This window comes from Agelaius phoeniceus, chromosome 2 (genome assembly GCF_051311805.1).
Source record: "Agelaius phoeniceus isolate bAgePho1 chromosome 2, bAgePho1.hap1, whole genome shotgun sequence".
NCBI classification, from domain to species: Eukaryota; Metazoa; Chordata; class Aves; order Passeriformes; family Icteridae; genus Agelaius; species Agelaius phoeniceus.
In genome coordinates this window covers 98,866,478-98,878,749 of record NC_135266.1, presented here as the reverse complement: position 1 = coordinate 98,878,749, position 12,272 = coordinate 98,866,478, and the positions used below count along the sequence as shown (strand labels likewise).

Genomic DNA, 12,272 nt, shown 5'->3' with positions numbered 1-12,272 from the left:
AGCACCCATACCTGGTGTTCTGCTGAGTTCTCATCTTCAAAATCACGGCTCTGCTTCTCTGATATTTCGTAGCATGAATGGGAGAGGAAAAAAAAAGTTCTATTACTTTCATAATATTTAGCCTCTCTTGCTATTTTTGTTTTCAATTTCTTTTATTTTTCCCTCTATTTACGTCCTATCACCAGTGGCTCTAGTAATTGGTTTCTTTTTCTGACTCCCTCTGGCCAATCACACTATAATGAAACACAAACCAAAGTACTCCAGCACACTTTTTATCACTGTTGAACAGTGCAGGAAACCCGTTTTGTGTGCTTCACGTTCAAGGCACTTGTGCATATCTTCTAGCATGGTGTGTCCTATTTTTACAGCGGAGTGCGATAGCCTTGCTTGGCTCAAGCAGCTTTCAAAATTGTCTCTTCAGCATTTGATTATTCCAAAGTAAGTCTATTACTTTGAACTCCTTTGCATGAAATTGAAGAAATTTCCGTTTTAGCCCAAATTTGTCAGACAACAAATTTCTCAGTGGGCAACACCACCTGCTATCATCTGAGAGTTCATTAAGGGTATTCCCTCTTCCGTTCATTACTTAAATAAAGTATTTAACCAATAAAGTGCACTGGACAAGTTCCTGTAGAAAAACCGCCATGTTTGTCCCAAGTTTTGACACAGACCACTGATAATTATTCAAAGCACAATTTTCCAACCAGTGGCTACAAAACCACTCTCTCATAAAATTCAACAAGCATATAACTCGAAGGCTCTGGCTTAAGGTTGTAACCTTCTCTGGAAATTAATCCTCATGATTTTACAAAACACTACTGTAATACTTCCTTAACAACATATTCTTTTAGAAGCCAAAGAGTGCCTCTTCCAAACATATCTGGGATGGGAACAGACGGCATCAGAAGAATAAAGGAGTGTCCAGTTGAAATCCCTTACTGGGCAAGGTCTATGAAACACCACAAAGCCCTTTTGTTTCCAAAAAACTCACAAGGAAAAAAAGCCAGTTCATGTGGCTAATATATGACAAAAATATCACTTCTCTGGCAGGTTGAAATTTAACATACCTGGTCCTCCCTCATTCAGAGCTGCCATATATGAAAAAAAAATAAAACCCCACCACTCAAAGGACTGTCATTTGAATCAGTAAAACTCGATGAGGGTGCTGGACATGCCACCCAAATAGTAAAACTCAAATCTAGCAAAATGCAGAATTGTGAGTTGGAAAAAAACAACACTAGTTATATTCTAAGGGGAGGGGTCCAGTGATAGGTAGTTGTTTAATGCTTAGACTTAATAGCACAAACCTTTATGCATCCTAATTTAAAACACTTAGGTCTACTTACGAGTAAGTGAGTAAGTAAAATCCGTACATTAGCATTAATAATCCATAGTCAGATGTATCTTTTTTGGGCTGAGGGTTTAAGGTGTATGGGCTGGTTTGATTTTTCGCCTTTTTTAAGGCTAACAGCAACCAGAACCAGACAGTTCAAAGGCTTTCTTGTGTCTTTGTGTTTCAATTAAACAAAGCCAGAGCAATGGTTTTCTTAAGCTGGAAAAAAATCTGCAATATTCTAATTTTTATGGAATATATAAATATACATAGGAAAATACAAATCTATGCAGGCTTACTTTGTTCAAAAGAAGGCTGGTTACCACACTTGAATATTTAGTTAGAAATTTCTTCCCTAGGATGACTTGAAATAATACTTTTCTCAAGTAACATCAGAAGCTGCAAAACACCTATTACCCATTTTTCTGCCTTTCTAGGTCATCTGAAATGGAGGACACTAAGTTTAAAATTAATAAGATCAAGTCTTTCTAGCATTTAAGGCAACCACGTAAACTCCTTTTTGTAAGAGCTTCTAGGATATTCAGACCATGAAGTAGATTTGCAAAGATTAGCAAAATATTTATTCTAAGAAACTTGAAATACTGTATCTTTGAAAAAAACATAACTTTCTCTCCATGTTTTATCAGAGACTATAGCCACATTTTTGTACTACTTTGCCCCATTAGCCAAATGGAACAAGAAGTAAAGATTAGGACCATCTGAAACTTTTTGTACCAGACCCTTATTTTCCAGCTCTACATTCAGATTTCTTAAGCTGATTCAAAGCCTGTATCTGACCACCGAATGGACAAACTTTTTTGGCAGTGCTGTGGAGGAAGCCCGTGCTAGGCAGTGCTTTGTCCTCTTGTGCTCCTAATAAAAGTTTCTCAGACAAATGTCATAAAATAACACCAAAAGAAGCTGACTACACAACCTTGAGAGAATTGAGCCCAACATGCCTTCATTTTGTGAAGGTGACATGGTGGCATTTTGGCCACAATAACGCCCTGCAACACTACAGGCTGGGGACAGTGGCTGGACAGTGCCCAGGCAGAAAGGGACCTGGGGGTACTGGCTGACATGAACATGAGCCAGCAGTGAGCCCTTGTGGCCAAGAAGACCAAGGGCATCCTGGCCTGGATCAGGAACAGTGTGGCCAGCAGGAGCAGGGAGGTCATCCTTCCCCTGGACTTGGCACTGGTGAGGCCACACCTTGAGGGCTGTGTCCAGTTCTGGCCCCTCAGTTTGGGAAGGACCTTGAGACACTTGAGCGCATCCAGAGGAGGCAACGAGGCTGGTGAGGGGCTTGGAACACAAACCCTGTGAGGAGTGACTGAGGGAGCTGGGGGTGCTTAGCCTGGAGAAAAGGAGACTCAGAGGTGACCTTATCACTCTCAACAACTTCCTGAAGGGTGGCTGTAGCCTAGGTGGGGGTTGGTCTCTCTCTCTCCTGTCAGCAATGGACAGAGGCAGAGGAGACAGTCTCAAGCTACATCAAGGGAAATCCAGGTTGGATATCAGGAGAAAGGTTTTTATGGGAAGAGTGATAAAGACCAGAACGGTCTGCTCAGGGAGGTAGTGGAGTCACTATATCCCTCAATGTGTTTAAAAAAGACTGGATGTGGCACTTGGTGCCATGGTCTAGTTGAGGTGTTGGGGCATGGCCTGGACTCAGTAATCTTGAAGGTCTCTCCCAATCTAGTGAGTCTGTGTGATTCACTCTACTACACCAGAAAAATTTCTCCCCGATCACTTATCCCAGGAGAGATATATATTTTATTGGAACATATAGCTTCTTTTCAGAAAAATGTTCAGATGTCACACATCCCGTCCAAGTAGTATCATATCTATGCTTGGGTGTACTGACATGTTTTGGTTTCTATTCTGGAACTTGATTCCCAATAAAGTAACTGTATGCTCCTTTTTCCTGGAGACATCCTGATTAACTGACTGCACTGAATAATCTCCTAAATTATGGACAGTCCATTACGGAACTTCAAGAGATTATTTTAGTACACATTTTTTAATATGCCCACGTACCTCCTAATTTTCAAAAAGGGCTGCACATACAGTGTGTAAACATTGTAGCTTTAAGGAGTTCTTACTGTCAGGTGTATGGTAAGAGGAGAAGGAGAAGCACATAATCATTTTATTGGATGCTGCTATGAAAATACCAGAGTCTGAAGCACTTCACTCACTTATCCCACAAGTACAAAAAGCAAAGGAAGTTACAGAAGCCATGCTACAGGCGCCTCTGAAATATTTTTCCTAGCTTTCATTGAGCAGGCCGAGAAAAAGGGCGTGCTTTCTAAATTGGCAGCAATTATTTTATCATTCACATGCTTATTTGAAACTATCCTCTCAAATGACAGTAGGAAGCATTGCCCTTAACACAGAAGTAATTGCCAGCCTTAGAGGCAGCTATGTAGATGAGCAAGCTAATTGAATACCAGAATGCATAAACCCCAAGCTAATCATATACTTTACTGCAACTTCTCTTTCAGCCATTAATGCTGGCTACTTCCAAGCCATAGCTGAATCTAAGAAAAACACTGGAAGTTTTCATTTGCTCAAGAATCAAAAATGTTGAATAATACCAGTTTAACATATTACAAAAAGCCAGACAAAATCTTTGGCCACTAATGAAAGCAATCAAGTAATTATATGGAGATTTAAAGGCAAAACCTCCCAAGAACAAAATACTCTTTCTAAGAAATTTTAATAAAGCCACATTTTTAAAGAAATACATTTGACCAACAGACAAAAGACTTAATTGTACCAAGCAGTTCTCGTCCGGGCAAAGTTGAACGACGACTTTTTGACAAACTGGGAGGAGTTGTTATCTGAAAAACACAGAAAGAAAAAAACAATCTAATGTTCTGAGCTTTTTGCATGTTAAAGATATCAGCAAAACCTAACTTGTGACTTCCTTGCCTCTTGCTCTTATGGGTCATGTACAGTAGTTATGGTCTTCAAGGGCTCAGCCAAGTTCAGACAAAGTGGAAAACATCTAGTCTAAGGCTTCAATAGAAAGTTTAAGGACTTACTAGTTTAGTCTTGGAAAGCTATTCATAATTTTTTCAACTTATACGTTACACGTCATGTACTAATCCCTACCCCAAATATAAGAACTTATCCATCGATATATATCTACACACACACACTTGAGTAATCTACACATCTCTGGCAGCTCCAGCAGAAAAGAGAAGCTGCATCCTGACACTTCACCCTGACCTTCCTCACTCCCCAAATCAAAACAAAGCTAATTCTTTTTCTTTGAGCCTCTACAAAGCTCAGACTTAGACTTTTAGGAAAATTAACAGCTCAAAAATCAACCTGCACATCAGGGTTCCAAGAACAACATATAAAAGTAAAAAACAAGAGAAAATACATTTAATAAAACATTTCCTTTGTTTCTTACATTTCATAGCTCTCAAAACCCCAAGATCCTACAATATCTACACAGACATCAAGCAGAAGAACAATGGGAGAAGCACAGAGAAGTTGTGTGAAAATGCATTTAACTGCTACCCAGTTAAAGAGCTTTTATTTTATTCTAACTAGCTCATAACTTAGGAGAAATATCTCACCGTTATCCATTTGGGAATATTTCTCTCATCACCTTGTAATATCACATCCACTGGAACTCTTTTTTTCTTCAGGATTTGGCCATCATCTACATTCAGATTCTAAAAGGAAAACAAAATTATTAAAACACATGGAACTTACTGGCACAGGCAACTCCAAAATGATTATTCTGATTTACTGCAAACAAGTACTCTTCAGATCAGGCCATATGCAACCTGCAAAAACTTATTTTTATGTACACATTTTAGGCAAAAATCTGCCTCCCCACCTCCCCCCCAGCAAAAAAAAAACCCACCACAATCCATAGAAGGAACTACCTGTGAAAATATTTTAAAAAGGGATAATAAACAAGTATATTCGAGGAACAGCACACACTGCCTAAAAGATCTTCTGATGAAAACCATCAAAAATCCCAATCCAATAAAGGAAGGAGGAAGAAAGAAAAATGGTTACAAAGCTCTGACAATTACAGCTGCAAATCTCTACTTGTATTCCCAACATTCCGTGTGAAGTCATATACAAATGAAGGTCTACTCTGCAACTACCCTCAATGTAAAACCTAAGAGAATTTTGGAATAAAAGGCCATTCATTAGTCAACCTGGAAGCAATCTCTGGAAGCAACTGGAAACAATCTCCTTTCCGAAGCAGATTGTATTAGCTGTTGTCAGAGAGAAGAAACCAGCACAGTGATAGACAAGTAAGGAGAGTAAATCCCATTTTTGGCAATGCTATTGGAGGAAGCAAACCACAGGATTAAAATGGCTGCACACACAAAGTGCGTGTTATATTTTTCCTCAACACTGTAAACAGTCCGGCTAGTCCTGACCCTAGTCTAGTTTGGGAAGCAACAGCAGAAGATTCCAGCCTGCTTTTGTTATGGCAGCCATTACTGCTCATTTACCATTTGCTTCCAATCATGTTACCTATTTATGCTAGACTCTCAGGTCAACGACCATTCTTTTACAAGTGTTTTCACCTTATGATCCATCTGCTTTCTCTTTTTCCTTACCTATAAAAGCCCTTCTCAGGGCTGCCTCCTGATGCAATACATTGTAGGCCTTTCTCTGGCCCACTGGTATTAGCAAGACAAGAACATCACTTGTCATTGATTGGTCTCTGTGACGCTACTTATTGAACCCCTCACTTGCCAAAAATGTGCATTAAGATGCAGACGATATCAAGTCTTCTGCTGACTGCATCAGCTCATCAGGCATGTGTAAACTATTCAAATAGTAACTAGCTTCTATTGAATCACTACATTCTATTAGACACCCAAAATTTTTACCTTGAGATGAATTCCTTCAAATTTTCTTCCTACTGAGGCTACGTCACCACCTTCTTCACCTGCAATTTGAAGGTAAATATTAAATCAAACATAGCTGAACTCAAAACAGAAATGTTTTTAAATACACACTGTGCAAGTTATTGACTACACCGTTTTCATTCTAGAAAACAGTTCTCTACGCTGTAACTTTTAACTGTATTACATTTCCATTCCAATTCCAATTGAAAAGCATGGTTTGTGGCTCCATAAATGACTTCAGCAGAGCAAAGAAGGGTTAAGAAAACTTGTTTGCCATCAGTTCTTTACGACTTCTATTAAACATCTCAGAGAGTAAAACATTTTTAAAGCTCTTTCTTTTGTGGCTCTCTAAGATTCATTAATCATTAATGCACAATCCCCACTGCATTCCTAAATATGCCAACAAAGATAGCCAGGATTTTCTCTCACACTTCCTCTCAGTAGCTTTTGGTTGTCAAGACCACCTCAGGACTCACAAAGTGAGAAATAACGCAGACTTGAGAATATGAAAAAACAAGACAGACTCTGGTCACTCAGTTTTAGGTATTCTGTGGGTGGTTTTGTGAATGAAATGCAACAAAACATTGTTTTCCTCAATGTAGGCAGACCTTCCAATTCATCATTAGCTAAAATCAGTCATCCATGAGCATCAAATATATGACTGCATATTCAGCCCCGATTTCTGAACTTCCCTGCACTCATCAGAGGGAAGGAAAAAGAGAGGAGCATAACCCTGGAAATCGTGAGTGAAAGAAATCTTGGTTATCATACTACCACATCACTACCTCGTCATACTACTCTTACATTGCTGTTTCTCTTTCTGCCATACAATCTTCTTCCTCCAGCTCAATTGGGCACAAACCTGTCAGATTGCTTCCTAAATGTTCATCCAGGTGAACAGACTGGACTGCTACAAAAATGGGCGCTTCTCAAGATAAAGGGAACAACTCCTGTGTCACACAATAGTTGACCCCATCACATCAATTATAAATTATTAACAAATAACTTGCATCAGAGCATGAGTTGATTTCTATACAAGTGGAAAATTCTCCTAAGTGTGAGTCCTCAAAAATCTAATTTTAGTATATCTTCAATGTGCTGGCAATCATACTTCCAAATCACTGGAACACTTCAGTAATTAGCAGTGGGCCATGGCACAGAATGGAAAAATAAAAGTATTTTCTCCAGGGAATCCAAAAGTGGTCTTAAAGGCCAAAAGGGAAATTCAGTAACACCTTTGCGCCTCAAAGGCAGAAACAGAGAGGAAGAAAGACAACTTCCACCTTCCTCTTTTAAAAATATGACCTTTATTACAGAAAGCTATTTCACAGGAGGTGCATCCAAAACACTCTCATTCTCTAAGTTATAACTTATCTATCCCTTTCTCCAAATTAATTCAGTCCTCTGGGATAGGACCCAGCTGGATACAAGTAATTGTTAGATTTACTCTGCCATGCTACTTCCTGAGAAAGCAAGAAATGGTAATCCTAATAACTTTCCCTTCTAAGGACAGACTTGCAGGCCCAGGTGAGAGCTGCTCCACTTGACTTTTGCCTGCTGTAGACAAGCTTTGCACACTTTCAACACAAAAATAGTGGATAATACCTGGAAGAAACTCTGCCTTCCCTGAGAAGTATGAGGTATTCTGTATGAATACTAAAAGGGGAAAACACCTGCCAAAACTAAAACCTTAGTTAAAACAGCTAAAGACTGATTTCTTCCCTTAAGTTAGTGTGCCCTATTGGTAAGCTTTTATGTATCAAAAAGCCACCAAAACCCAACCAAGGAAAACGGACCCTGAAAACACCCAACCCAAACTACCAAAGGCCAAAACATCACACATCCCAAACACCACAGTGCACTCAATTTTTTAGGTGAGGAATCAAATCCCATATCCCTAAGAATCTAATTTCTACATCTTAAAGGATTTGGAGATAGCTGGAACTCACAGAGGTTTCTACAAATCCTCACCAGACGCTTCGCAGACCATTCGTAAGAGGAGGAGGAGAAGCACATAATCATTTTATTGGATGCTGCTATGAAAATACCAGAGTCTGTGAAGCACTTCACTCATTTATCCCACAAGTGCAAAAGGCAAAGGAAGTTACAGAAGCCAAGCTACAGGCGCCTCTGAAATATTTTTCCTAGCTTTCATTGAGCAGGCCGAGAAAAAGGGCGTGCTTTCTAAATTGGCAGCAATTATTTTATCATTCACATGCTTATTTGAAACTATCCTCTCAAATGACTATAGGAAACATTTCCCTCAACAGGGAAGAAATTGCCATCCTTATAGTCAGCTATGTAGATGAACAAGCTTATTAATTACCAGAATACTTAAACCCCAAGCTAAACACACTCCAGCACAACTTCCCTTTCAGCCATTAACTGCTGGCTATTGCCTAGCCATAGCTGAATCTATGAAAAACACTCAAGTTTTCATTTGCTCAAACTGTTGAATAATACCAGTTATAAACATTAAAAACAAGTCAAAGGCAGTTCCCACTAATTAATGCAATCAAATAATTATTTGGGAATACAAGGTCAAAACCTCACTATCTTCAATTTGCTCAACAAAGTTAATTAAAGGTTAGATAAGCAGTAAATGAAAAAAACCCACCTGTATCAGATGTATCGGCACCAGAGTTCTCAGAAGATTCCTTAAAAGCACATGAAAGGAATTTTAATACCTGGTAGCTTAAACTATATTAATTAGCCCATAGAATTTTCTGCTTTCACTACATGCTCAGTTTTTGGGGGGTGGTGGTTGTGAAACAAACGCAGGTGTATTCCACAAATTCTGACCAAATCACACCACCTTTATTAACAAATCTATACACACACTTACTTGGAGTCAAAAGAAGCTATTCTAGACTACACAGATTTTACAAATAGTAATTTAAAAAGTTAGACCCACATATTGCCTAACTAAAAAGGCACTTGGTGGTGAAGAGCCCATATCCAACTGCTCTCTCTCCCCCTCCAAAATAACCCTAATAATACAGCTGAAAACCAGTCCAGATATCGTGGTACAGGACCATCTGCTCATAAATGATTTCTTAGCTTTTGACTACATAAATACATTTTTCCCAAAGAGACTGACATAGGATGGTTGGGGGTTGGAAGGGACCTTAAAAATCATCTAGAACCAACCCCTCTGCGATGGCCAGATTGCTCAAAGCCTCACCCAGCCTGGCCTGGAACACTCCATCAAAACAGATGCAATGTAGCACCCATACCTGGTGTTCTGCTGAGTTCTCATCTTCAAAATCACGGCTCTGCTTCTCTGATATTTCGTAGCATGAATGGGAGAGGAAAAAAAAAGTTCTATTACTTTCATAATATTTAGCCTCTCTTGCTATTTTTGTTTTCAATTTCTTTTATTTTTCCCTCTATTTACGTCCTATCACCAGTGGCTCTAGTAATTGGTTTCTTTTTCTGACTCCCTCTGGCCAATCACACTATAATGAAACACAAACCAAAGTACTCCAGCACACTTTTTATCACTGTTGAACAGTGCAGGAAACCCGTTTTGTGTGCTTCACGTTCAAGGCACTTGTGCATATCTTCTAGCATGGTGTGTCCTATTTTTACAGCGGAGTGCGATAGCCTTGCTTGGCTCAAGCAGCTTTCAAAATTGTCTCTTCAGCATTTGATTATTCCAAAGTAAGTCTATTACTTTGAACTCCTTTGCATGAAATTGAAGAAATTTCCGTTTTAGCCCAAATTTGTCAGACAACAAATTTCTCAGTGGGCAACACCACCTGCTATCATCTGAGAGTTCATTAAGGGTATTCCCTCTTCCGTTCATTACTTAAATAAAGTGTTTAACCAATAAAGTGCACTGGACAAGTTCCTGTAGAAAAACCGCCATGTTTGTCCCAAGTTTGGAAACAGACCACTGATAATTATTCAAAGCACAATTTTCCAACCAGTGGCTACAAAACCACTCTCTCATAAAATTCAACAAGCATATAACTCGAAGGCTCTGGCTTAAGGTTGTAACCTTCTCTGGAAATTAATCCTCATGATTTTGCAAAACACTACTGTAATACTTCCTTAACAACATATTTTTTTAGAAGCCAAAGAGTGCCTCTTCCAAACATATCTGGGTTGGGAACAGACGGCATCAGAAGAATAAAGGAGTGTCCAGCTGAAATCCCTTACTGGGCAAGGTCTATGAAACACCACAAAGCCCATTTTGTTTCCAAAAAACTCACAAGGAAAAAAAGCCAGTTCATGAGGCTAATATATGACAAAAATATCACTTCTCTGGCAGGTTGAAATTTAACATACCTGGTCCTCCCTCATTCAGAGCTGCCATATATGAAAAAAAAATAAAACCCCACCACTCAAAGGACTGTCATTTGAATCAGTAAAACTCGATGAGGGTGCTGGACATGCCACCCAAATAGTAAAACTCAAATCTAGCAAAATGCAGAATTGTGAGTTGGAAAAAAACAACACTAGTTATATTCTAAGGGGAGGGGTCCAGTGATAGGTAGTTGTTTAATGCTTAGACTTAATAGCACAAACCTTTATGCATCCTAATTTAAAACACTTAGGTCTACTTACGAGTAAGTGAGTAAGTAAAATCCGTACATTAGCATTAATAATCCATAGTCAGATGTATCTTTTTTGGGCTGAGGGTTTAAGGTGTATGGGCTGGTTTGATTTTTCGCCTTTTTTAAGGCTAACACCAACCAAAACCAGACAGTTCAAATGCTTTCACGTGTCTTTGTGTTTCAATTAAACAAAGCCAGAGCAATGGTTTTCTTAAGCTGGAAAAAATCTGCAATATTCTAATTTTTATAGAATATATAAATATACATAGGAAAATACAAATCTATGCAGGCTTACTTTGTTCAAAAGAAGGCTGGTTACCACACTTGAATATTTAGTTAGAAATTTCTTCCCTAGGATGACTTGAAATAAAGTAATACTTTTCTCAAGTAACATCAGAAGCTGCAAAACACCTATTACCCATTTTTCTGCCTTTCTAGGTCATCTGAAATGGAGGACACTAAGTTTAAAATTAATAAGATCAAGTCTTTCTAGCATTTAAGGCAACCACGTAAACTCCTTTTTGTAAGAGCTTCTAGGATATTCAGACCATGAAGTAGATTTGCAAAGATTAGCAAAATATTTATTCTAAGAAACTTGAAATACTGTATCTTTGAAAAAACATAACTTTCTTTCCATGTTTTATCAGAGACTATAGCCACATTTTTGTACTACTTTGCCCCATTAGGCAAATGGAACAAGAAGTAAAGGTCAGGACCATCTGAAACTTTTTGTACCAGACCCTTATTTTCCAGCTCTACATTCAGATTTCTTAAGCTGATTCAAAGCCTGTATCTGACCACCGAATGGACAAACTTTTTTGGCAGTGCTGTGGCGGAAGACCGTGCTAGGCAGTGCTTTGTCCTCTTGTGCGCCAAATAAAAGCTTTTCAGATGAATGTCGTAAAATATTAAGATTTAAAAAAAAAAAACCACTACCTGTGCTCCTTGGCCTTTGACCAACATGCTGCAATAGGAAAAAAAAAGTCAGAATAATCAAAGAATAGCAAAGTAATTTTAACCATTGTATTTATTTACAAGAACATACCTGTGCCCACATAAGAGGCTAAGACAGAGAATTTCCCTCACAGTCTTTTATGGATTTGGTTGGGAAACTTGGGCAGCAATGCTTAGTAGACTGTGCACGAGGCATTACCAGGAGTGGAAAGGGAACCCTAAATACAGCCTCGTTTTGGTCTCCATTAAATCCATTCATGCTGCCTCATTTCATTCCTCATGCCCTCACTCTGTGGGGTTCAGAACAGCTTCTGAGGTACTGCCAAGGCATGTCATACAGGCCATGGGTTTACCTGACATACTGACTGGTGAGACTGCAAAGATTCTTTAATTAATCTGGCATTATTTCACAGAGAAAAAAACCAGAAACTAAAGATGAAACCAGAAACCCCTGCTGAATCAAAGAGCTGACTGGCTGAACAAAGATAAATTGATTCAATGCAATAACTGCACAGAATACATTCTGATGAG

General features: G+C 38.8%; 1 protein-coding gene across 6 annotated transcripts in view; it reads right to left on the bottom strand.

Moving 5' to 3' along the window:
* Positions 1 to 12,272, bottom strand: part of HJURP (Holliday junction recognition protein) — a 40,459-nt gene that overhangs the window by 11,406 nt on the left and 16,781 nt on the right. For 4 of the 6 annotated variants that reach the window (XM_077174376.1, XM_077174378.1, XM_077174375.1 and 1 more), the window contains exons 11-17: positions 11,724 to 11,751; positions 9,462 to 9,508; positions 8,843 to 8,882; positions 6,208 to 6,266; positions 4,924 to 5,022; positions 4,113 to 4,176; positions 12 to 58 (exon numbers count right to left, since the gene is read on the bottom strand). In XM_077174376.1, the coding sequence (XP_077030491.1) occupies positions 12 to 58; positions 4,113 to 4,176; positions 4,924 to 5,022; positions 6,208 to 6,266; positions 8,843 to 8,882; positions 9,462 to 9,508; positions 11,724 to 11,751 (384 nt within the window). The remainder of the gene's footprint in view (positions 1 to 11; positions 59 to 4,112; positions 4,177 to 4,923; positions 5,023 to 6,207; positions 6,267 to 8,842; positions 8,883 to 9,461; positions 9,509 to 11,723; positions 11,752 to 12,272) is intronic. The other 2 variants (XM_077174380.1, XM_077174377.1) reach the window with 2 other exon arrangements.